This window comes from Mesoplodon densirostris, chromosome X, assembly GCF_025265405.1.
Source record: "Mesoplodon densirostris isolate mMesDen1 chromosome X, mMesDen1 primary haplotype, whole genome shotgun sequence".
Taxonomy (NCBI): Eukaryota; Metazoa; Chordata; class Mammalia; order Artiodactyla; family Ziphiidae; genus Mesoplodon; species Mesoplodon densirostris.
Window position 1 is genome coordinate 4,174,289 of NC_082681.1, and position 25,840 is coordinate 4,200,128.

The window sequence follows — 25,840 nt, forward strand, 5'->3', positions numbered from 1 at the left end:
GACCCGGTCCCAGCAGGACGCTGTGCCCCAGTTTTTACATCCCCGAGACTCGCTCACTCACCATCCCCTTTCGCCCTTGGAAAATGACTGAAAATGGCCCCTTAGTATGAGTACAAGGCCCACGAAAGGGGACTTGGCGTTTGAAGATACGAGACTGCAAGAAGGTTCGGTAGCTTTCTAAGGAAGTGTCAGAATCCCCCCCACCGGCCAGCATCGCCTGGGGCGAGACCGGGGACACTGACTGCTTCCCAGGAAAGGACCTGCGCCCCCACTTAAGTGATGCTCTGGAGCTATGGGAGTCAAGGGGGCACAGAAACGTCCCCCCTCCCCCCGCCGGGCCACTTGTCCCTGAGCAGGAGGACGGGAAGGGCCAGCATTTCAGCAGTGTCCTCTTGTCCCCCGGTGTGACTGCGATGTCAGGGACGAGCAGCACTGCCCACGTGTCAGGAGGACAGTGTGATGCCTTGCCCCCGTGTACTGTGAAATGATCACCACAGGGGGGTCAGTTCACACGCATCATCTCACACAGACACACCAAAGGGAAAAAGAGGAGGAAGAGAAGTGACGTCCTTGTGCTGAGACGCTTCGGGTCCCCCCGTAACAACGTCCCAACACAGCGCACGGCACTGCCAGCTCCAGCCATCACGCCGGTCCCCAAGTACCACCTTTAAAGGAAGCTCTCCCGACACGCCTGCCGCCGTCCCAGGTGGCCCCGGGGTTGGCACCCGCCCCCCACCCCACCCCCACCCCCGGGCCCAGCGGCTCAGCCCCTGGAGAGGGCTCCTTCCCCGCCGTCCCCCACCCTCGTTACCTTGCTCAGGACATGGGCAGGCCACTCATTCGTGGAGAAGTTGTTCAGGCGGAGGGACATGTGCTTGTCCTGGCACACTTTCCTAGATCCACAGACATTGAGCTGGTGGACGAAGCTCTCCATACAGTCTGTCTTGAACACCTTGTCCAGGCCGTCCCTGTCCAAAACCTCCTTTTGAAACAGCTGCATGTTGAAGCCTATGCAAGTCCCGTCTTCATTCCACCAAATAGATGTAAAGTGACTGCTATTGACAAGTATCCACAACTTCCTGGGAAAGGGGAGGAAGAGGAGGCTGCCTTCCCACATGGCCTCGCAGGTGGAGCAAGGCCTTTCCAACAAAGGCTCTTCGGTCAAATCCTGGAAAGCGGCTTCTCCAGGCAGCAGCCTGAGGTCGGGGTGCCCCGCGGGCACGGGCTGGGCCAGGGCGAGGGACTGCGGGGTGCAGCTCCCTGGGCCGAGGGCCGGAGCCGCTGCGTCGGGAGGAAGAGGTGCCTCACCGAAGCCGGGCGCCCTGCCCGCGGTGGGGCCCTTCTTGTCCGCAGCCATGCGGAGGGTGGCATGTGCCTCTGTCATGTGAACTGGACAGTGCAGCGTGGCTGGCAGCACCCTGGGTTCACACTCCCGCTCAGCCCCTCACAGAAGTGCTCCGGTTGCTCGGGGGTGACATCACAGCCCAGCCAGGAAGTGACATCATAAAGGGCAGGCCCGTCAGTGTGTCAGCCTCCTGCTTCACGCCCGTCATTGCAGGGGGCACGATGATACTCATGCACGGGTGCAGAGCCCTGGGCCGAGCACTCGTGCAAACCGGTCACGGCCTTCTGATCCCAGAGCCCCCGGGCCAGGCAGATGTGAACGGACCCACGTGTGACCCACAAGATCACAGGTCCTCCTCTCTGTCCACTGGCCTTCAGGGCCTTGCACAGCGCCCATGGTTTCAAGCATGAGCAACGTCCGGGACGGGGCCCACGGTCAAGGGTGCTAAAACTTTACAATTCACCTATGAAATGGAAGAAAAGCCCTCACCATGTGTCGGTCTGCAAAGTGCCTACCCTACCCTTTAGCTGGAGAGGTGTCCCATGGGTGCTGAGCAGGAATCCGATTCTGGACCCCCGCCCTCACCCGCAGCAGCCCTTTCCCTCCATTGCCCACAGCAGAGGCCACACTCAGCTGAAACTTTCAGGGAAATTTATTAAGAGAAACATTGACTGAAACTATTGAACAGAGGGCATGATAACACAGAGAGGAACTTCTAACGGCCACCAGAGCCCACGGGTCCTGGCCCCCCGCCCAGGGTACTCAACAAGGTGCCTCTGCTACACCCCACCCGGCGGCCCTCCATCCCCCCACAGTCTCCCTTCCTGAGGGCCCCGCGGGTGGCCTCTCGCCAGGAAGATGGGCACCGGCAATGCCCGCTCCCCCCAGGGCAGACCCTCCATTTCTGGCCCACATGCCTGGGGCCTGGCCCCGCCCTATGGCAGGCACAGGACAGTCCCACAGCAGGGCGCGCGCCACCGAGCCGAGGACGTGGAGTCCCGAGGAACAACGGGGTGGCCCAGCAGAACACAAGCCCTGGGGGGCCTCCCGCAGACCTCCTGCAGCCGCGGTCCAGGTCTTCATTCCCAAGGTCCCAGGTGGGCTCCCAGGTCCTGGGGTGGGCACTGGCTGTGACCGCATCCATGCCGTCCTCCCCGCCGGCTCTTGAGACTGGGCTCGGGGTCTCTGCGCCGGGGCCGGGGTGGGGCGAACTGTTCAGAGGAGAACACACGCACATTTCCACAACAAGAAGCAGTGCTGGGCCTGAATGTATGCCCAGAAAGCACACGTTGAGCTCACGACACTGGCCCACAGACACCACAGCCTTGGCTGGCATGTGGCGCACCTCAGGGCTCTGCGGGGAGGACGATGGCTAGGGTGTGTGCGTTGGGCCAGCCCCAGTTGAGTTTGCAATGAGGTCACACTTCCCCCTTGGGCTGCTCTCATCCAATGATTCAGCATGGCAGGGATAGTAGTGTTGGCTTGTTCCAGCCTGAGCAGGACCAGAGGGTTCAAATAATTATATGAGCAGAGAGCTCAGATCCCCATATCACCCACTACAGTTGCACCAGCACCCCTTCCCCAGCTTGCACCTATGACCATATAGAGTTTCTTTAGGCCCTGGCTGGTTTAAGCATGGGCTGGTGCAGTATGTGGGTACAAGTTGAAAATGGATAGTGGTATTGAAAGAGAGCTGGGACGGAAAATCTTCCTAATAGGCAGAGATGTAAGCAGTGCACCTGGCCTGGGGTGAAAATGGGCTGGCTCCTTGGTTGGGGCTGGGAAAGGAGAGGATTCAAAGAGGCCCCATAGTGAACAGGGTGTTGCCTAAAGGCACACAGAGAATTCCAGACAGAAGGGAGGGCTGGGGTCCACTATTTCCAATAAATTTTTAACCTCCGTTCCTCATGTGATATTATAGGGAGACTCTCTAAGATGATTTGTAATTGAAATTGAGAGATTTACAGTCAAGGATGCAGAACTGCATTCTACTGTAGCAAGTCTTAGCCTGGCCATTGGCAGAGTTTATGTTCAAATTATGGCCCTTGCTCACTGTACAGTCCCTGAGTTGCTTCTAGACCATTGGAGAGAAACTTGTTTGAGTCCCGTGAGGAATAGGTCCTCATCATCCATTACTTTTTTAAAACAAATTTTATTTATTTATTTTTGGCTGCATTGGGTCTTCATTGCTGTGCATGGGCTTTCTCTAGTTGTAGTGTGCAGGGGGCTACTCTTCGTTGTGGCATGCGGGCTTCTCATTGTAGTGGGTTCTCTTGTTGCGGAGCAGGGGCTTTAGGTGCAGGCTTCAGTAGTTGTGGCACGTGGGCTTCAGTAGTTGTGGCTTGTGGGCTCTAGAGCACAGGCTCAGTAGTTGTGGCACACGGGCTTCGTTGCTCCGTGGCCTGTGGGATCTTCCTGGACCAGGGCTCGAAGCTGTGTCCCCTGCAGGCGGATTCTTAACCACTGCTCCACCAGGGAAGTCCCCCCATTACTTTTGTTTTTGATCTTCAGTTTCTTTTTTCCCCATTTTCCCCTATTGCTATTAAACATATCAGTATAAAAAATGTGCTTAAGGTTATTAAGTAAAATAATCCTTCCTCAGTCCTGTATACCTTGCTAATTCCCTTGAGAGTCTTATCAGGAAGGCAGCTTGGGAGAGACCTGGTTGGGGGAAGTGGCACCATGGCAGTACTAAGGGGTCCCTGGAGGCCCTGCCAGGGCTCAGAGGCAGCTGAGCCAACATGGGAGGCTGGGAAGAGACCTTGCTGAAAGCCTGGCGAAGTTGTAGCAAGGGTTCTTTCACCCTGAGAGTTAGGGAAGCTGTAAATGGGGAGGGAGACCACATCCCCCTTCTCTTACCCCATGTCCATTAAGGTGGTTGTATAGTTGTTGGGTAGCAAGTTACGGTAGGACCATTCAAGGGTCACAACTCCACCTGGGGTTGCAGGCCAGTTTCAGAACCTGAGTTACTGGCAAGAAATTAGCCAGAAGAAGAGAACTCAGTAGCTAAGGGCTTACTCCACACATACTGTGAAAACTACCCTTTTACCCCCAACTGCATTTTCTCTTTCTGTATGTCCCTGTGACAACACCAGCCCCCAGACCCTTGGGCAGATCAGACCTGTTGGGTGTGAATGCACAGCTCTCCTGTCCTGCTTTGGGTACAAAAGGGACCACAGAGGAGGAGACATTAGGTCTGGGTTCCTGCTGCAACTCCAAGGTTTTCAACAAAAGGTGCTTGGAGGCGGGCACACTGACAAATGTGGGCCACAGCAATGACCTTCTGCAGCATCAGCAGGATGTTTTAATGTGACTCTGCAAACTTTTTAAAACCTGAGCACACCATTCTTCCCACCTCTACAGGGCCTTCTTGCTTTTTATTCTGCACATCCACATGGGTAATGGAGATTTAAAAAATTTTTCTTTATGAAGACCTTTCTCCTCCAGCCCCCCACCACGAATGGAAATAAGTGTGCACATTGTATTTGACACCACAATGACTTGCCGTGTTTTTAAATTTTTGTCTTAAATAATTAGAATGATTTTTGCAAGAGCATAAACTAATTTCAACTGTGACATCATTATTTCCCCTCCTCTTGAAAACTATGGATTCAGATATCCCAGGGTATGGGGAGGTGGGTGTGCAAAGCTGTGGGGAGGCAAAGGTGATGAATGGAAGACAGAGGCTTCCTGGACCCAGATGAATGTCGCCTTCCAACATAATAGAGAGGAAACGCAATATGTATGTGTATTTGCAATTATATACATTTATTTTGCCCTTTTGGCTATTTACAAACCTTTATTTCAGCACATTTTCAGAAGCATAATTTTATGTTTCTTCATGTTTTCCTTTTTAAAAGTCAGGATTGGTCAAGGTCTTTTTCATGCAAAAATGTGCATTTAAAGAGGACAAAGAGGGGACTGGGTCATCGTGGGGGCTCTCTGCTGCTCTGGGCCCTTTTGCCAGACAGACCATCCAGGACACATGGGTCTTGGTCTTCTTTCTTGATTTTCACTGCCTGGGCCCAGCACCACTCCTGAAGACCTGCACGTGTGCACTGTATTTCATCTGCTTCCAGAATGGAACGGCCTTGGCTGCCCTCTGAAGAATTCACTTCCGCTGATGACTATTAACCCCGGAGATGCAGTCCGGCAAGATGGTGGGTACAAAGTCTTACATATGTTGAGTCAATAGAGGTGACCCTGACCAACTGGGGGTATTTCACAATTGAAGTATATCAGGGAGACACTGTAACGCCCTCCCCCCTCCCTACCCTGAAAACCTAACACTGATAATAAAGATTTCATATTGATCACAGGACACGATACAACCTACACAAACACACTGCACTTTCAGTAGGACAAGTCACAATTTCCTTTGGTGGTCATCACCACAGCAGAGTACCATGCAGGTGGATAGCTTAGTGAATGCATTCATTAGTTAATAGCTCAAAGGGTTAGCTCTTTTATGTACAGAATAAGGAAACTTCATTAGGAATGGCCACAGTCTCAGCAAAACTCAGCTCTAAATGTGCAAACACTTTGCAGCTGCTATTAACAAGATGACATGGATCGTAAGAATACATTTGACAAGCTCCAGTAAGACCCAAGAGATCGTCTGTTATCTCTGCAAAGGTGTCCCACAGTGGCACATGCAAGAACTTCATAGGAATCGTGTCACACATCCCCACAACAAACTGACACATTAAAGACACAGAGGTCTCCTTCCCGTGGTAGTGGTAGAGGAGCAATTTTAGGGGGAAAAGAAAGAGAAGGTGGGTAGACGAATAAGGTCCGGGCTGCTCCATCCCAGACTAAGCAAGACCCTTCCCTCTGCCCAAGCTCCAAATTCTCTGTCACCACAAACACTCTCTGACTGAGTTAGTTGGTGTGAGATGAGGAGTGGGAGGGGATGTAGGCAGCCAGCTGGAGGACGACGTGCTTGTACAGCTGGGGGCAGCTAAGAGTGGGGCTCAACCACGACACTGACGACAGAACACACAGAGAACGAGACGGGAGATCTGGCAATTTTCAGGCTAAAGTGACCAATTCTATGGCAAACTCAAAGGTTCAAGTTTCTGATAAGGTGTCACTGCCAAACCTCCGCCTCACCTTGACACTCACTCTCACACAGCATTGCAGCACACTAGGGCAGGGTATTCTTTTTTAAAAGTATAATATTATATCTAGCTACATGGATCTGTAGAGATATTTACAACTGGTCTCTCTGCCCTTCCTCTGCACTCTGAAGACTTCCTGAGCATTTCTGCCAGATACATCTTAAAACCTTCTTTTTTTGTCCCCACTCCTCCAATCTATCTGTATGATCTCCTCCCAAATGAACTGCTTGCCTCCTGCAGGGCTCAAAGGCACTCCTGGGGCCTGGAAACCCAAATCCAAATCAATCAACCAATGTTTAGGCCCCAGGAAGCAAGGTTTTCAATAGCCATGATGGGAGCCTCAGATGTGAGGTCATTGCTCTCCCCGCAAACCTGATTTCTCTGTGAGGGGTGTCCAAAAAGAAAGAGGCTGTCTTTGATATTCTAGCAGCAATTTTCTTGTTTTTAGCTGTCTCATAAGATTTGTGTGTGTGTATGTGTGGTTTGTGTGCGGATATGGGGGTAAACGTGTGATTTTGCATGTGAACATGTGTGTGTGTGGCTGTATGTGTTTGTGCATATCTCTGTGTATATATGTATATGCTGCTGAAGGTGAGTGCCCATGTGTGTGTACATGTATGTGTTACTGTGTAGGTCTCTGTGGGTGTGTTAGGATGCTATATCTGTATGCTGTGTGTATAGAAAAGAAGAGACAAGCTGGGCTGATCGAGGTAGTCAGTCCCTGAGGGCTCCTTTGCACTTCTCTCCTTGGTCAGCCCTCTCACTCCTCTGACTATTCTTTCCCTGGAGGGGGTGGAAGGAGGGAGCTCTGGACTACAAATCCCAATCCAAGGCTGCAGTGCAACTAACAACCATGCCAGGATGGGCTACCAAAGTGCCCTTTGGTTCTTTGCCTCCAACTGCTAGCAGCCAATCCCCTGAGCCGTTTCCTCATATCACCCACCTGCTTGCAGCTGGCTCCGCCCTGACATGTTTCAGACTTACAAGGTGACTATAATAAAAGGATGAATTATAAAGGCTATATACAACCTCCTCTCCAACTCTTTAGCTCTCCCATCCCATTGTGTACATCATATTTTTGTTCTTACTGCATCTTCAAGGCTTCCCCACCCCAACCCCTACCTTTGTTACTCCCAAACACGTCCTTCCAGGACAAAGCAAAATCTCTGAACTCCCATCCTAGCCCATGATCGAGCATTTCCTACCTCAAGGCACTAAATTATCACTTCCTGGGACTACATTCACTTCTTCTGCATCTTCCATCCAGGAGACAGCACAGATGGGTGGAGGGAGGAGGAGAAGAGTGGATGGGGACCGGGAGACACCGCTCCCTGGAACAAGGGAATTGGAAAGAAACGGTCAGTTAAACAGCCCGGCCAAATACGGCCCCCCTTATGTGGGAACAGGCCAAGGGAATTCTGGTGGTTCTAGAAGAGCCACCAAAAGGGAACGCATATGCTTTCACACATATTTCCTTTCACACCCATTCAAATGAGACAAATAAACATAGGTATGCACACATGCACTTATACACACGTATGCAGAATACACCCAGTGTGTACACACAAGCACACACATAAGTCATAAGTTTACACACTCTTTCATAGGGGTGCACACATGCACACACATATGCATCTACATGTTTTTATATATACAATCTTATACACACCAATATAGATTTACACTGATGTACATAGAACTATACAGCTTCTCAAGTGGTTGTATGTGCACGCAGAGCTACCTTGATGCAGACACACACCCAGGTATACACAGAAACACAAATACAGAAACACGGTTAGAGGCATAGGTGGCTGAGGGGCTGCAGTAGAGGCTGCCTATGGAGGAAGGAGGAACGTAAGCTGAGTGCTTGGCGAATCTTGCTCCCCCACCTCCTCTGTCAGTGAAATGGAGCTGCTTGGCAAATTGGCATGCAGGCTACTGCCCACTTCCCTTAGGAGCCCCATCGGGTGGGCAGTACCTATGTTCAGTGTGCTCAGTTCACACTCATTGGCTGGTCACTGGTCTCTTTCTGCAGAGATGCTCCAGGTGCTGTAGGATGAGGTCTGATGCCTGGCGCATAAGCAGAACCTGATGGAGCACCCCCTTTTGTAAAGGGGAGGAGAGACAGGGGAGCACCTCAGCTGACAGAGTTATGAGGACAAGAAGAAGGAAGAGCAGGTGGGGTGGCTCCACCACTCACTGAATGCATGTCCTCAAGCATGGTACATAAATTCCATTTTCTCCCCCTCAGAACACTGGGGACAATGTACTTTGCCTTCCCTGGCTCACAGGACTCTTGCGAGGGTTCAACAGTGTGATGTGTGGGTAAGCTCTTTGACACTTACTATGCACTAGACAAACAGAAAGAATCAGTATACAGATTCACAACAGTTGTCCATCTGCTGTTCTAGATCAGATGGGGAACTTTCCAAACCCTAGTCTTCATTCACCAAGTGCTTGCACTGTGTTTAGTGCTCAACTCAGCATGTGACCTAGACAGATATATTGAGTCCCCATTGTCAAGCGTTCTGAAGCAGAAATATACGCAAGAGAAGTTCCAATCCCTCCAAAGATGCTGCCTCAATCTGAGTGATCTCCAACCCAACATCATTCACCCTCTGCGAGCTCCTGCTGGGAACATGCTCTCTCACTTACCCTGACATTTCACTCAGCACCCCTACCCACCCACCCACATTCCATTCCCAACCGCGTACCACAACACCACACTCAACATACAACAGGAAAAATAGTGGGGGAAAGGCACTTTCAAAATCCCCCAAGTTCCCCAAAGTCAGTTGCCTGCATTTGTAAGAGATGGCTAGCCCTTCCCCAACCCAGTCTGGCTTTCTCCTGTAAAACCCTAAGCAGAGGGTGAGCAAGGACCATAATCCCTAGGAGGAAAAAAAAAAGAAGAAAAAAGTAATGAAAAAGAAAACTCAACACTTCAGTGGGACAGAAAAGCCCCCAGAAATGTTTTTGTGTACAGGGCTTGGATCCTTCCTGTCCCCCAGTCTGGCTCTTCTCTGTCTTCTAAACATTGCCATTTCCAGGGGGCTTTTCTGTGCTTATTAGATGTTAGAAGGCTTTGAAAACATGATAGCACTTGAAGAAAAGGGAAATCAATGTGCTATTTACCTCCAACTCCTCCTCAATCCCTTTTCTTCCAGCCAGAACACAACCTTTCCAACTACTCCCCACCTCATGTTTGTAAAGAGAAAGGTGGAACTGGTTCAACTGCCCAAATAACCACAAAGTAAAATGAAAAAAGAAGGGAAGGAGAAACGGAACCAAAAGGAACTATGAAAGGAGCATAGTGTCACTCTGGGACACTATGGAACTAATAGATATGGTATACCCAGTAAACAGTGTTGAACACCACAAAGGCAAGAGGGAAGAGGAGCCGGGAGCACTGGTCGACCTTAGGGACATAGTCAGGGTGAAAGAGCTTGGAAGAGAATGCTTTACTGAAGGAGCACCCAGGGCTTGGGGGGGAACTGTCATCAGACTCTGAGTTACTGTTCTTGTCTGGATCAAAGCCCATGACATTACCATAAAGGCTCCAGGTACTGTCAACATTACACTTGAGTTGCTTCTCAAGGTCAAGGTAGCCACTCTCAACTCTGATGTCATCAGGCAAGCTACGAATGTCATGAAGGGTGCTATGGATCTCATAAAGGGTGTTATGGATCTCCTCAAGGTCGTAGTTTGCTTCTTGCACACACCTCTGGCCGTGGACAAGCAGATGCTTCCTACTGGGGCCGTGGTCTTGGCTCTCATCGGAGTTGGAGCTCTCTTCAGGGTCTTCTGGGTCACAGGTCTCAGCACAGCCATGGGCCTCTGCACAGTTGCGGATTTCAGTAGGAATAACACTGTCATCAATATCAATATCATTAACGCAAATGCCATAGCTGGGCACGGCCTGCTCTGAGGTGAACGGGAGGTCACTCAGGCTTTCTGCAGTGGCCAGCCAGGACTGGTCCGAGAGAGAAGACAGTGAGCTGAGGCTTTCTGAGGAGGCCAGAGGTGCCTGCTCTGAGATGGAGGCTAAAGAGCCGAGGCTTTCTGGGCTTGCTAGGCCAGCCCACACCCGTCTGGAGGGAGGAGAGCCATTTCCATCTTCTATGTGCAACTGGTCATCCTTTAAGGAGACAGTGGATAGACTCATGAGGTCGAATGCTGCACGAACAATCACTTTCAGGGAGTGTTGGGGGGGACTTTCCTCATGAGCACTTGTAACATGACTGATGGGCTGTTCCACTGGGAAAGCCACCTCTTCCTCCTGGGGCCTCTTGTGCGCAAGGTGCTGAGGAACAGGACCGAGAGGCTGTTAGCATGCAAGGGAAGTTCATGGCTCTTGCTGCCCCACTGGGGCAGCTGCTCCCTCTGGAGTGCTGTGTAGTGGACAGAGGCAAGACCTCCTCAGGCAGGTGGGGTTAAGTTCCCTATAAAGGAGGGACATTAACATACTGCCAGCAGCAAAAGACTCAGCATGGCTTTCGGAGTCAAAAGAGCAAAGGAAGGAGGGTTAGGTCAGCCTCTCTGATGTCTCTTCCTTTCAGCTTCCCTGTGTTCCCTTTCCCTCTGGCTCCATTGCCTGCCATTGGAGGTATGCTAAGTAGACCGGATTTGAAGCCCAAAGGTCTTGGGAAATCTAGCTCTGCCACTTATGACCTTGGACAATGACTCAACCTATAAAGGAGTGATGATAAATTGTTCTACTTCTTTCTTATCTGGAGAGAGAGAGAGAGAGAGAGAGAGAGAGAGAGAGAGAGAGAGAGAGAGTGTATGTTGTATGAGGATTAAAGGAGCTAAGAAATTTGAAAGGGTCAAGTGCTAATCTTAGGTTTAAGAAGTGCTCAAGGAAAGCAGATTGTCAGTCAAAAAGCCAAACCTGCATCGCCTCTTGGTAGCGGTAGCGGGCCATGACTCTTTGGGCTCTTCTGAGTTGCCTCTGAGAGCACTGAGGTCCTCTTCGGCTGTAGAAAACATAGTTGATGTAGACGTATTCTAGCAAGGACAGGAACACGAAGAAGAAGCATACGACCATATAGATGTCAATGGCCTTGAGACAGGAAAATTGGGGGAATTTATTCTGCAGATGTGAGTTGATGGCATTCAGGATGAGCATTGAAGTCAAACCTATAAACAACATAGCACAGGGTTAGTCCCCTCAGGTGGCTGACGTTCTTGGAAAACTGTCAGGCCCACATCCCACTGGAAGGGAGCAAAGGCCATCTCTGAGATTGGGAGGTCCCTAAGCAAAAGGCCTTCAGCTTACCAGGCTTAGGGCCCTGGCTCAATTGCTGTCTTTGCTTCTCCTCCCCCATCTTTACAACCACCCTGTACTTCAATAGTTTAGTGATTTCCCATTGCTCTTAGGATCAAGTCAAAAATCTCCAGCCATGGTTTCATAGTGATTTACATGTTCAGCCCTGTTTTGCCCTATGATGGTCCTTTCCCCCTTTGCCTGCTAGTATGTAAGCTTTCCTGTAGTCCATCCCTCAGAAGGTTTTGTGACCCCTAAAATATTACATAAATATAAAGGTTTAGCCTAGCGTGTGCTTCTAAAGAAGGAGGCTGAAAAGTCTGCCCCAAAGATGGTGAAGGAGAAAGCAGACCAGGGTCTGGGATACACAGGCATTCTGCAGAGTGGGACCAAATAAATTTGGGAGCTGATCTCTTTAGGCCCCTCCTTAGTACTGCTCAAAAGCCTCTGATGCTCCCCGCTGCTTATACATGAAGTTCCAACTGCTTAAAATGGAATTTCAAGTTCTTCCCAAGTCAGCTCAAGCTGTCTTTCTGCTACTCTCCCCACTTCCCCAGCTTGTGCTCCAGGCACCCTCCTGGAAGTCCTCAAAACCCAGTTTGAGGAATACTTTCTTGGTGCAGTTTTAGCCAATAAGACCTGGGTCATTACCTGGGTCATTTCCTCCTCTGGACTCTGATAGCATTTGTCTCAGCATTCCATTAGACACTTGCCAGGAGCAGCTCATCTAGAAGCCCTCTGCTGCCTAATTGGGCATTTTGATATGTTGCTTAATCAATGTTTATTGTGTTGCATTTCTGATCTAAATTTGTGACTTGTCCATTCATTTATGTATCCAGCAAATAATGAATTCTGGTACTTTGGACCCAACATACCAAGATCCCAACCGTGATGTTTTTTTCACATCTGTCTCCAATGTTGGTCTCTCTGCTGTGGATTGCCTGGGCACCTGTAGCGTGCCTGTTAGGTCCCATCTTGTTTCCTTGCCTGTGCAGTCACACACTGTTCCTTACTCTCAACTTTTTTCTGAGCAAGACAACCCAAGTTCCTTCCTGGGATGGGAACAGGACCTACCTACTGTCACCCTGGCTGCAGAGGATTCATAGTTCATCCAAAATGATATCCAGGAAACAACAGTGGTGAGGACAGTAGGCCAATAGATCTGCACAAGGTAGCTGGTGACTTCCCTCTTGACCAGGAACCTCACTATCAGGCGCACATAGGAACCTGGCAGGGAGACATACTGGTATTATGGTGGTAGGGCTGAGGGGATTTTCAGAGTAAAGTACACGATGGTGGAGGGGAAACCAATGGCCAGTTCAGCCTCTAATATTCCAGTCTGGGCAGTATGCAGACCTCACCCCATTTGCTGCCTTAAGGCCAGTGAAAATGGCATGTGTCAGTAGGCCCATATGGCGTAGCAAGACTGCTATCTCTTCCTTCCTTCCTCACTTTCTCCATGTCAACTGAAGTTGAAATGGGAAAGACATGAGATATTTCAAAGCTACAACAGATGGAAGGGGAGAGGCTGGCCCTGGAAGGAGGCCTGTGGAGTGTCAAACCTGGCCAACTGCTTCCACACGCATTTCCTCATTGGCAGAGGGTAAGCCATTGGGACTTTATGAAGGGGGCTTTGGAAGGTGTCCAGAACAAGAAGGGAATAGGAAAGAAGGAAGAAGAGAGTCTAGAGGTCAAAGGCAGAGGTCACCAGAGTTTCCTAGCGTACAAAAGAGACAGCAGATAGGAGAGAAGGAGGGGGTCAGACCCACCTGTGTAGAAAAACACCTCTTTGCTAGTCATTGTCTTTTCCAGGAAACTGAACTGAGGGATGTGCAGCTTCTCAGTACCCTGGATGGCATTCCCATTGCCTTCCCAGTATAATAGGATGTCTTCAACTGTGTAGCCATCTAGGAGGGGGAAGGAAGCAGAGTTAATCTCAGAAAGCAGGCATAGGCAGATTTCACACCAGAGGAGCTTGTGAAAACCAAAGGGTAATTGGAACCTGCAATATTGGGGTACCTTTGTGTTTTGTGGGTCTGAGCATAGGGAAGGGGGGCATGTGGAAAGAGAACTCTCAGTTTGAAGTTTCTTATCCAGGAAGGAAAGCACAGCAAAGAGATGGGCTCCTACCCATTAGCTTGTGCACAATTTTTCCATAGCTAGGCACGTTTCCCTGTGGGACTCTTTATAGCCTAAAGGCCACCTTCTCCCTGATACCATCTGTATATATACCCCTCTCTCTCTATCTCTCTGTCTCTCTGTCTCTATCTATCTATCTATCTATCATCTATCTATCTGGGAGAGAGAGAAATGGGGGAGGGAGGGAGTAGGGGAGATATGCAGGCCCTCTCACTGTCAAGTTTGCCTTTGGCTTCCTCATGGCCCCAACCCCGGGTAGGGAAAAAAGGGGCCTTGGGAGACATACGTACAGCTCTCCACCTCCAGCTTGCAAGTCTGCTTGTCCAGAGGGAATTTTTGCAGATTCATGGAACAAGCTGCTGTGGTGGTGAGCCTGCAAAGGAAAAGCAAAAGGAAGAGAAAAGTGAGTCAAGCCCAGGCAAGTAACTGTTCCTGAGAAAACTGAAGGGGTGGGGTGGGGAGAGGCACCCCAAGGACTGACCCACCTAACACCTTCCCACACTGCCCACATTTGAGCCGGGTTCTCCTTCCCTCCCTTTCTTCTTTCCTTCTTTCTACTCCCTCACCCTGCCCCTGCCCCACACGCTTCCTTCCCTCCTAGAGGAGAGATGAGTTGCAGTTGCGTAAGGAGGAGAGGGAATTTGTATGTGACAAAGACACCCAAAAGTCTGGTAGGACTTACACAGAAGACAACAGATGTATGGCATGTCAGGAAACCTCAGGGTGTCAGAATGGGAAGGGTCCTTGAGGAAACTGAATGCAGAGACAGAAAGAGGACTTTCTTGCTGAAGGAGCAGCAAAGCTGTCAGGAGGAAACCGAACGCTACACTGAAGCAGCTGAAACACCAGATCTGATGTGGAGTGCCTGTGTGTGGTGTGCGGGTACCGATGTGGGCAGTGGCCCCGGCCTACCTTTGGCCATGGGAGCTGCTCTGGCAGCAATCCCATCTCTGTGCATCTGCTTATGAGGGTACTGGGGCTTAGCAAAATGCCAGTGGGTGTAAATGGATAGGAGGGATTAATATATCTGAGGTGAGCTATGGAATGGGGCTTCAAGTTGTCATGTGGTAGGTCCAAGAGAGGAAGCTGAGGAGGGATCTTGGAAGACCTGGGGAAGTGGGAGAAGTGAACAGTGGGGAAGAGGATAATTAGAAAAGTTCTTTGCAGCCCCAGCTGGGAAGCTCTGGCCCCTTCCTTGTCCTGCCTTTCCCAGTTGCTGATACCACCCTTGTCCCTTTCAACTCTTGAAGTGATTTCCATTTTGTACAGTGGGTAGTGTGTGTGTGTGTGTGTGTGTGTGTGTGTGTGTGTATTTCTCTCCCTTCTGTGAATTCTACATGAACATTAATCAGCTGAGGCCCCCTTTGTGACCAGTGACCTGTTCCCTGTAAGCTTTGTTGTTCTCTGACTCCAGTCTCTGACTTGGTCCATGGGAAAGTGGAGAAAGAAGAGGGAAACAAAGGGATACAGAAAGAGAACCCCAGAGGAAGAGATCCAGAGAAAGATCTGTACCCTAGTAGCTATCTCTTGGAGAAATTTTCTGAGCTAAATTTATGTCTCATGCTTGTCTTAAGAGATGGTTTGTAAGAGATGAGGCTGTGCAGAGGGCTTTGGTGACTGTCTGCTATGCTCTACATAGGCCAGTGAGGAGCTCCAGTGTGCACACATTCGGTTTGTGCAAAGCCATAGGCAATAGACGCACACTGCGCACCCTTGGGTCCCCTGCATGTTGCATATATGATCAATGGCAGAGACCAGTCCCCCTCCTTCACTGCATGGGAGAGAAAAGACACAAATAAATAACAGAATATACATTCAATGCTAAGGCAAAGGGAGAGCTCTTCCAGTTGAGAGTATCAAAGATGATTTCTTGACAAAGGGGGCATTTGAATTAGGGACTGAAGGATAGGAAAGCTTCAGACTCATGGAAAGAGGAACGGGTCATTCCAGACAGAAACAACAGCATAAGCCAAGGTGTGGGGACAGAACAGCCAAGGATGGCTGTGGGAAACTCTGAAGGTTCCACTTTGACTACTGAGTGAGGGGGGCAGTGAAAGAGAGATTTGGAAAGCAGTGGGTTCCTCTGTGTGTTCCTTGGAGTGTGTTCATGGGATAATTAGTGGGAAGAAGGTAGGCTGTCTCGGTGATCCCCAGGTCCCTGGGGGAACTCACCGGATGCCATACCGCACCGTTCCATCTGGCTGAAGATGAAACACGCGATTTTCTACAGTCACATCATGCACAAAAGCATCCTTGCTATTTAGAAAGTAGCAGTCAGGGACCCACAACTTCTCAAGCATCTGATAGTCCAGGGTCAGGTTCAGATTGGTCTCATAGTATGCTAAACGTGGATCTTTCCAGGTCTGATGAAAAAACATTGTAATAGTGTAGTCCTGAGGAAAGAAAGGTAAATCCTAGTTGTAAGCGAGGTTGCCCAGCCTTCTGCCCTCAGTGTTTTTGTGTATGCAGGTGTATGAAATACATCCTAAATATAGATGCGTAACGAAACATATGTAAGAGTGTTCAATGTTACAAATAATAAAACGAGCCCCATATAATTAAAATTCAGGTTCAGAAACAGAACATTCCCAATAACTATCAATCTTCAACGTGTCTCTTGCAGAGCATATTTCCCACACCTCCCAGCAGTAACCATTATCTTAGAGTTTAATGATAATAATCCCTTGCTTTTCCTATTTTTTCCTCTATGTTTTCCTAAGTTTTATTGTCTATGTATTTCTAAGAAACATATTGCTTAGTTGGACTTATTTAAATTTTTTTCTGAATGGAATCACACTCTATGTATTCATAAGTTGCTTCTTTCACTCAACATTATGTTTGTGTGTTTGCTCAGGTCGATGTGTGTAATTAAAATTTGTTCACTTGCATTGCTGGATACTATTCCCTTATATGAATATACTATGTGTATTATTATGTGATGACACCATACATATCAAAATCGCAATTAAATAAAAACTATAAAGCAAAAGTTCCAGTTTATACCCCTATAAAGTGCAGATAAGAGTTCCCAATGCTCCTGCCTTGCCAACATTGGTATTGTCTGACTTTTGACTTTTTGCTCATCTGGTGGTTATGTAGTGGGTTCTCACTGTGGTCTCATTTTGCAGTTCACTGATTAATAATAAAGTCAGGCATCTTTTCATAAGTTTATCTGCTACTTGGTTTTCTTCACAAAAGTGAAGTTCTTGTTCAAATTTTCTGATCATTTTTCCATTGCTTTAAAAATATTCTTCTCAAGAATAAAGACGCAGATGTAGAGAATGGACCTGAGGATATGGGGAGGGGGAAGGATAAGCTGGGACGAAGTGACAGAGTGGCATGGACATATACACACTACCAAACGTAAAACATATAGCTAGTGGGAAGCAGCCGATTAGCACAGGGAGATCAGCTCGGTGCTTTGTGACCACCTAGAGGGGTGGGATAGGGAGGTGGAAGGGACATGCAAGAGGGAGGGGATATGGGGATATATGTATATGTATAGCTGATTCACTTTGTTGTAAAGCAGAAACTAACACAGCATTGTAAAGCAATTATACTCCAATAAAGATGTTTGAAAAAAAAAAAGGTCATGAAGAACCTAGGGGTAAGATGGGAATAAAGACACAGACCTACTAGAGAATGGACTTGAGGACACGGGGAGGGGGAAGGGTAAGCTGGGACAAAGTGAGAGAGTGGCATGGACATATATACACTACCAAACGTAAGGTAGATAGCTAGTGGGAAGCAGCCGCATAGCACAGAGAGATCAGCTCGGTGCTTTGTGACCACCTAGAGGGGTGGGATACGGCGGGTGGGAGGGAGGGAGACGCAAGAGGGAAGAGATATGGGGACATATGTATAATTATAACTGATTCACTTTGTTATAAAGCAGAAACTGGCACACCATTGTAAAGCAATTATACTCCAATAAAGATGTTAAGAAATAAAAATATTCTTATTAATTCACAGGAATTATGTGTATTTTCAATACCAGTCCTTTGTGTTGCAAATATTTTAGTCGAATCTGAACTATCTTTTCAAACTTGTCATACTCATTTTGCATGCCAGAAGTTATTTGCGTGCCAGAAGTTTTGGCTAAAGAGAATATTAATATAGTTTAGTTACCAGTATTTATTTTTATAGTTTGCGTTTTCTGTGTCTTTTAAAAAAAGTCCTTACCTATCTCAAAGACACTAAAAGAATATCCTATATTATATTTTAAAAACATCATAAGCCTTTCACTTTTATGTCTGTAATACATCTGGCTTTATTTATTTTTAATTTCAGGTGGCTGTAGTTTCCAAAACCTACTGTGTTCCTCCATGTGGCCTCTGCTGCAGGTCAGAACAACAGGCTTATGACACTGCTCCTTGTCTCATGGCTGGAGCTGACACACTTACCATAGTCATTTCTGAGATCTGTTCAATACTGGAGACATAGATAGATACTCCCACTGACACAGGGGCACCTACAATACAGGAAGACACTATTACATGCAGGGTAGGAAAAAGGGTAAAACATGGACTCAGGAGCCAGACTGCCTGAAGTTTGAACCCCATTTTGGCACTTACTAGCTATGTGACCTTGAATAAGCTACCTTACCTCTCTGAGCTTAGTTTCCTCATGAGTAAAATGGGGATAATGATAGCACTTATCTCATCGTTAATGCAAGCCAAGCACTTAGAGTACGGCCTGGCTCACAATATGCTGAAAAGAAAGGGTCAGGCCAAAATGAAGAAAAAAACAAGGGAATGAAGCACTCTTTTTCTAAATGTTTCCTTGATAAAAAACTTAAGAGCAATGAGTCCCAAAACAAGATTTGTGGTGGGCATGAGCATATTTGTGTGAGTTCATGTGAATGTGTCCATGTATGAGTTGATGTGTGTTTTTGTGTGAATGAATGCGTGAGCTGTGTGCATGAGTGTATGTGAGCATGTTCACATACCTGAGTAAACTTGTGCATGTATCCATGTGCAGGTCAATGTGTCAATGTGCACATGAGTGTATGTGAGCATGTTTGTGTGTGAGAGAAGGCATGAGCATGTTTGTATGCTTGAGTGTGTTGTGTGGGAGTGAATTATGAGTTAATGTGTTTGTGTGATCATGTATGAGAGAATGTGTGACTGTGTGAGTGTATGTGAGCTTGTTAATGTGCAAGGGAATGTGTGAACATGGGCATGTTTGTGACCTTGTTTGTATGTGTGTGAGTGAATTTGTGAGTGTTTTCATGTATGTGAGCATGCTTCTGTATAAGTGAATGTGTGAGTACATTTCTGGGTGAATGAATGTGTCAGCATGTGTGTGTATTTGAGTGTATTGTGTGGGAGTGAATATGTAGGTTATTTGCATGAGCCTGTTCACTTGTTAGTGTATTTGTGAGCATGTCCATGTGGGAGTGAGTGCATGATTATGTTTGTGTGTGTAAAGTTGTGTTTGGGAATGTAAGTGAACTTTGGGTGTATGTATGTGTGAGTGAGCAAGTTCATTGTGTGAATATGTGAATGTATTTGTGTGTGTGACCTTGTTCACATGCAAGTGTGATAAATGATTACACTCACACCCATCACACTTATAACTGTGAGTGTGTAAGTGTGGGTGTATGTAAGCATTTTTATGTGCTTGAGAAAATCTGTGAACTTGTCCATGTGAGTGTGGCTGAATGTGTGAGTGTGTTTGTGTGTGAATGTGTGACCATGCTGATGTGCAAGTGGACCCATGAGCATATCCATATGTGTTAGCATGTCACTACACAGGTATGAGTGAATGTGTGAGCATGCTCAGGTGCGTGTGTTTCTGAGTTGGTAAATATGTAGATATGTTTGTATGTGTGTCCATGTGTGAGTGAACATGTGGGTATGTTCATGTGTGTGAATGACAAAGCATGTGTGAGTGTGTGTGTCTATGTGTGTGAGTGAATTTGTGTTTGTATATGTGAGGATGTTTGTGTGCAAGTATAAGTGAATGCATGAGCATGAGCATGTGGATGTATGTGGGTGTGTTTGAATGAAGTCGTGAGTGTGTTTGTGTATGTGAGCATGTTTGTGTGAGAATGAATGTATGAACATGTTCATGTGTGTATGCAAATGTGTGAGCATGTGTGTTAGTGTATGTGAGGGTGTATATGTGTGTGAGTGAATTTGTGTGTTCATGTGAGTGAGTACATGGGCGAGGGTGTTTGTGTGTGTTAATATGTAACTGTGATTGAATTTGTGCGTGTACATGTGCATGTGTGTGTGTGTGTGTGTGTCTGTTGCTGCCTCCTGGCTTTCTTTTTCAGGACTAGGTGTTAGTGCTGCCCATTCAAATGTGATAATGGATGTGAAAATATGTACTAAACTATAAAGTACTGTGGAAAAATACATTTTAATTGTTTCCTCATTGACTCAAAACTCTTCACTGGGCCTCACAGCTAAGCCATTAGTCTATGTGTATTACATCACATTGCTGTTATGGAAACACGTGTGACGCTTCCAATTCAGCCTGCTGGCTTCACTGCAGGCTGGCTGCCTAGAAGCTGAGCTGCAAAGTGCTATTGGGAATCCACGTATGAATGGCAGCTGAGAAGTAAATGGGCCTCTGTGTGAAGGCATAGCATTCACAGCTATTGTGAATGATCACTATGTAGTGACGGGTTTCTAGAAAGGCAGTTTTTTTAATTACAGCCTTTCAGGCTCCCCACATGCGTTTAGATGAGGATGGAGGCTGTGTTCCACAGGCAACAAGCCCCAGAAGGGCCAGGCAGTCATCCTCTCAACTACCTCACTCTAGTGTCAAACTTATAATCCTATGCCATTCTGTGTCACTCAGGCAATCCAATCACTTACAGCAGAATCCTGGGGACCCGAACCCTAAAGTGCCAGGGCTCAGCTTTGTCCAAAGACTCCCAGTTGAAGAGGCAAGTGGGAACTGAAGTGCAGTCCACATTCCCCTCACCAAGGCATGAGCCTTGGCCCAGGATTGTGGCCTGGAGGAAGGGGACCTGGGACCTTTTTCTAATTTATCCACCTAAATTAGGAGGGAATACCTTATGTGCTAGTAGTGGGCAGAACAAGAGCTTAGCTAAGATATCCCACATCCTTACAAGGATAACAGAGGGGAACAGGATGCTTCCAAGTAAGGTATCTAAATGCTATCTCTGGGGTGATGGCCTCTGTCCCATATCCCATCACTGTCCTTCCTGATGGACTCAGGAAGGCAGAAAAAGTGGGAGGGGGTAATCACTTCCCTCCCTCTTGGAAACTTTGCTACCCAACTCTACTTCCTCCCTCGCATCCATCAGAGTACCAGAGGAAGAGGAGGTAAATGAAGGAGTGATGAAGATGTCCCATTTATTCCTTCACTCCACACCTATGTCATACCAGGTGATGGGCTAAGCAAAGTCCTTAGGGACTTGCCTTTTGCAGCACTATGGAGTCCCACTTCTCTTGCTCAGAAAGAAGCATCTTTGTTAGCTTTCCCTGGTCCCTCCTCCTCCTCTTCATCCTCCTCTTCTTAAGGAAGTTGTGTCTCCCATTTGAACCTAACCACAGTTAGGTCATGTCTCTGCATGTGGGGGGCATGTGTGCCTGCGTGTTAAGCTCTGAAACTCCACTTAACTTCAGACACAGAGGGAAATTTGACTCTGTGTCTAGTGGGAGCCATGGGCTACCCCAACTCTAAACCCCCTGGCCCAGCTCTCCAATTGACTGCCTCCCCCCAACCCAATAAAACAGCCCCAGACTTAGAGCCTGTAGTTCCTCCTTCTGTCTAAATGCTAGAAGGTCCTGCACTGTCCTTGCTCTCCCACCTTCATCTACTGTTTGGCCAAACTGGGGACCCAGCTATTCCCATACTCCCCAGGTCTGCATGCCCATAAAGCTTAGGTAACCCAGAAGGTTAGGTATCATGTGTAAACAAATCCAAGTTAGCTCAAAAAATGGCGGTGAGGTGCCTTGGAGATACCATGGGCCAGACACACCTGACAATCCCCAGAGGGTGGTCCTTGCCCCTGTTCTCCCCATAGCCCCAGATGCCTGCAGAGATGGCAACCTGAAGCAGCGGGGAGAATGTGCTTGATGTACTTGAATGGCTGTTGGTTAGCCTTTGCTGAGAAACAGGAAAACAATGAATGGAGAAAATGTAACAGCTACACCCTTGACACCCACTGTTGCTTTGTGCAACTGGTCTAAAACCAGTGTCATGCAATGGAGTGCTCGCTGTGCCCTAACACCTGAATTTCTATAATGAAAGAACTTACCTTCTGCCCTCTCCACTCCAGCCTCCCAGTCCCCAGTGCGCACTCACCTTGGATCCAGGGACAGCACGGCCTCCTGTGCTCACACTTGGAGGAAGCAAAGCAGCCAATGGGATACCAGTCAAATGTCCCGCCTCCAAACCTTAGGGCATAGGGTGATCAACTTGGTTTACAAGGGGGCTCCCTAGGCAAATCACAGAGCCCCCACTGGTCTAGCACAAAGGCAAGTGCTAACAGCTGTGTGCCCTTTAGGGTGGAGGCTTTGTGTATTCAGAAGGCCTCTATTCATAGGTACAAATGTGAATATTAGCATTCATTAACCCTTTAGATTGGGTGTCTAGTTCTACCACCTGCAGGAAGGAGATCGCTTTCTCTGACTTAGCCGCCCTACTTTTTTAGCTCTTTCTCTGTTTCCTTTGAGCCAAAATGTGACTAACGTCTATTTAATGCACCCTTCCTCTTGTCTGTCCTTGGTCTGGGTTTCTTGGGTGTCCCCTCAGCCAGAGAATGCTATTCCTGTTCTGTGGGGTCAGGGGAGGTTGCCTGTTACTTTAAAGCTGTGTGATGGAAGCCAGTCACCCTTTCCAAATCTAGGGGTAACGGGGGAGGTGAGGCTAGGCAGAAATAGGAGAAATTGATGTATTGGCTCCCTGGAGGTTTGTATTTCAGTTTCCTTGTCATTTCTCATATTTGTGCTTAATATCTGAGTGCTAGGCTAAGGAGTTTGATTTTATTTTGCAGTTAAATAAAGCCATCAAAAGTTCCTGAGGTGATTAGGTGGGGTTAATAAACATCACGCTGACTGCAGTGTGTTGAATAAACTGAACTTGGTAGGAGCTGAAGGCTTGGGGAGGGGGAGCAGAAGCAGAAGTGCCTGGGACCCAGGTGGGTGAAGTAAACTAGGCAGAGAAGTCCATGCCCTTAGTTTTAAGCCAGCTGAATGGGTAAGTGCCCAGTGTGCAAAGAATGTGTTCACAAGTGGAACATGTGTCCTCCCCATAGATGGAGCAGAAAACTCGAGCATGAGAAGCACACCTGGTGTGATTAGTGCTTCTCCAGCCACCCCAGGTAGGGTGCTTCAGGCTCAGTACCACTGTAAAGGAGTGTGGAGGGGGCAGAGGCCTCTTGCATTAGAAGGCAGAGAAGTGGGAGAAATTCCAGGGGCAGAGTGGACGGCCTGGGTGTTGGGGGCCGGGGAGTGCTCCGCTACAGGTCTCTTCAGGGTGGGGAAGGTGGGGTTTGGAGAGGCACAAGTGTCCGGTCTAGAGGACTGCTCCTGGTCAGCTCAATGGGTGGGGCTGGCTTGTTGTGTCTCAGCTCTAGTATCTGGACGTGTCTTACCTCCAAAATTGGGCCTCAGACGGACATCATATTTCGACAGCACCCTGTCCAAAATCTTGTGAACCATAGCTTCATGTGCACAATTTTTGCTGAAACAGAGAAGTCATTGGTAAATATTGGTCATCAGTGAATGCCACACTGCTTCTCAGAAAACAAAGAGCACCCCAGGCATCAACTTGCCAGGGCCTTCTCTCCTGCACACATGCGGACATATACAGTCATACATGTACACGTCTCTCCCTGCTCCCCTCCATCCCTGCAGTGAGTCAGCCAGAAGCACAGCAGCAACGCAGACTCCTCTTTCCCCCTCCTCCTCCCCAGCTTTTATCCAAAGGGTGGGGCCTAAAGACTGGATTCTTGTTACCAGGCGGAATTGGGGGGATGGGGGGAAACTGTAGGGGAAGTGGAGAGAAGAGGGTGTGGGCAGGTGTGGGCCCTCACATAAATGTATTACTTCAACCTCCTAAGGAGCCCCACTTTACCATCAGCCTGGATGCAGCTTTCCAGGTTGGTGGGAGTCCTCTTTCCAGTAGCCTAGGTCATCTTTCACCGTCTATGTTCTCTAGCTCAGTCACGTTTCCCCTACCTAGGCTAAGGCCAGCATTTTGTTGTCACGTCTATGTGAATCTTGTTTCTGTACACCTCTGTTTCTAAGAGTTGGCATATTACATATGACACAGAGAGACAGCCTTGCTCATGTAGCAGAGTTTTATGACCCTCATCATTCACCATTTTTGAGTCTTGGGGTTCAGGGCTGTCCTCAAAAACACATGTATTCTTGGAGCAGGCATCTCTTTGGCTAAGCATGTGCTTCCAGCCTAGACATGTCTTGGGTGAGCACATGTAAATGGACCCAGCGCAACCCTGCAGAGAGCTGGCCTTTCCAGAAGTCTCTGATGTGTCCTCCCAATTCACCTAGTCCTTCATGGGGGGCTCTTTTCCCCAAAAGGGGCTTGTGAATGAGAATAGGCCCTGGGCATCACTATGACTTAGGATCTTTGATTAATTGACTATGGAATGTCAGCCTCTGCAAATCTCTCGTGTGTGTGTGTGTGCGTGTGTGTGTGTTCACTAGTGCAGTTTGGTATGTTGGGTTGAGGACATTGCAGAGCTGTCTGCTGGAACCCTGCCCAACTATGCCCCCTTTTCCTAATACATGTTCATTTCTGGTTTGCCATTTAAAAAATTATTCTCAATCATCTTTAAAAAAAATCTCATCATCTTTAATGACAAAATTTCAAAGTGTGCACATGAATGAATTAAAGCAACGCATTTGTGCCTGTTTAGGACCACACACACATTATCCACATGCCAGTGCTCAGGATCTGTGGCCACCACAAATACACATTTCCATGTGATCTACATGTAAAGGCTGACTGTTTAACAGCTCTTCAGTTATTTGCAGACCCAAACAAACCTGAAATCAAACAGCTAATCTTCAAATGTTTTCACAGGAAGCAAGTACAAAAATGCACCCATCTCAGGCCACAAGGTTATATGCTATACAGCCGCCGATTGCACTGTCTGGGCTACGATGAGGTTGAGTCAATAATTTCTATCTGCAGCATAGGAAAATGTCCCTCACTGCTCAACACACACATTCAGGAACACACGCACGCACCTCTTGGAATAGAAAAAAACTCCGGACTCAAACAGGTGTCTCTACTGTCTATGTTTTGTGAATTTCTCATCACCCTGTACCTCCATCCCCCAATCCTACAGGTGCCAAAGGACGTGACTGGGAAAAGCTACTAGGGGCCTTGGTCCCCGGGGATGGATGGCAGACCTTGGGGTGAGAGCATCTTTCCCCCCACCCCCCGGGGCTGCAGTTTGGGCACACGCGGGGCTCTGTGAGGTCAGGCGCCTCAGTAACAGGTGGGCTGAAACACAGGGCCCCCCGCGGCCCCCACTCCCATCCCACCAACCTCCAGGGACCTGTAGGCAGGGCCCGCACACCAGGACTTGGTGAGCCCGGGTCCAAGTCTTCCCCAGCCCGCTCCGTCCAAGAGGTCCGAGGCTGCCCATACTCTCCTGTCACCACCATGCCCAGCCTGGCGGCTCCCGCTTACCAGCTGAAGAGGTCCAGGACGACATCGGGTACGTTGGAGGAGAGCTCGAAGTGGAACTTCGGGGTGGGATTGAGGTCGTTGCCCTCTGCGAGCCAGGTTCTGATGAGCAGCAGAAGCACAGCGGCTCGCAGCATTCCACGGATGCCCATGGCTACGGCACTCCGGGGGTCGGAGGGCGCGAGCGACTGCCGTCAGCCGCCGGGGAAGGGACGGGGTGTGGGCAGTGCGGGGAGAGAGGGAGCTGGGGGGTCGCTAGGAGTCGCCTCTAAGGAGACAGTAGCGAGAGTATGGGGAGCAGGGAGCGCGGGGTTCGGACCGGAGCCC

The 25,840-nt window shown here is 48.5% G+C and overlaps 1 protein-coding gene across 1 annotated transcript; it reads right to left on the reverse strand.

Annotated features, from left to right (window-relative positions):
• Positions 1 to 9,802: 9,802 nt before the first annotated feature.
• GABRQ (gamma-aminobutyric acid type A receptor subunit theta) lies at positions 9,803 to 25,665 on the reverse strand. Its single transcript, XM_060087964.1, has 9 exons — positions 25,517 to 25,665; positions 23,448 to 23,536; positions 18,274 to 18,341; positions 16,043 to 16,263; positions 14,161 to 14,243; positions 13,501 to 13,638; positions 12,806 to 12,958; positions 11,361 to 11,604; positions 9,803 to 10,625 (listed from the first exon to the last, which is right to left on the reverse strand). The coding sequence occupies exons 1-9, from the start codon at positions 25,663 to 25,665 to the stop codon at positions 9,803 to 9,805; spliced, it is 1,968 nt and encodes a 655-aa protein (XP_059943947.1).
• Positions 25,666 to 25,840: the final 175 nt, after the last annotated feature.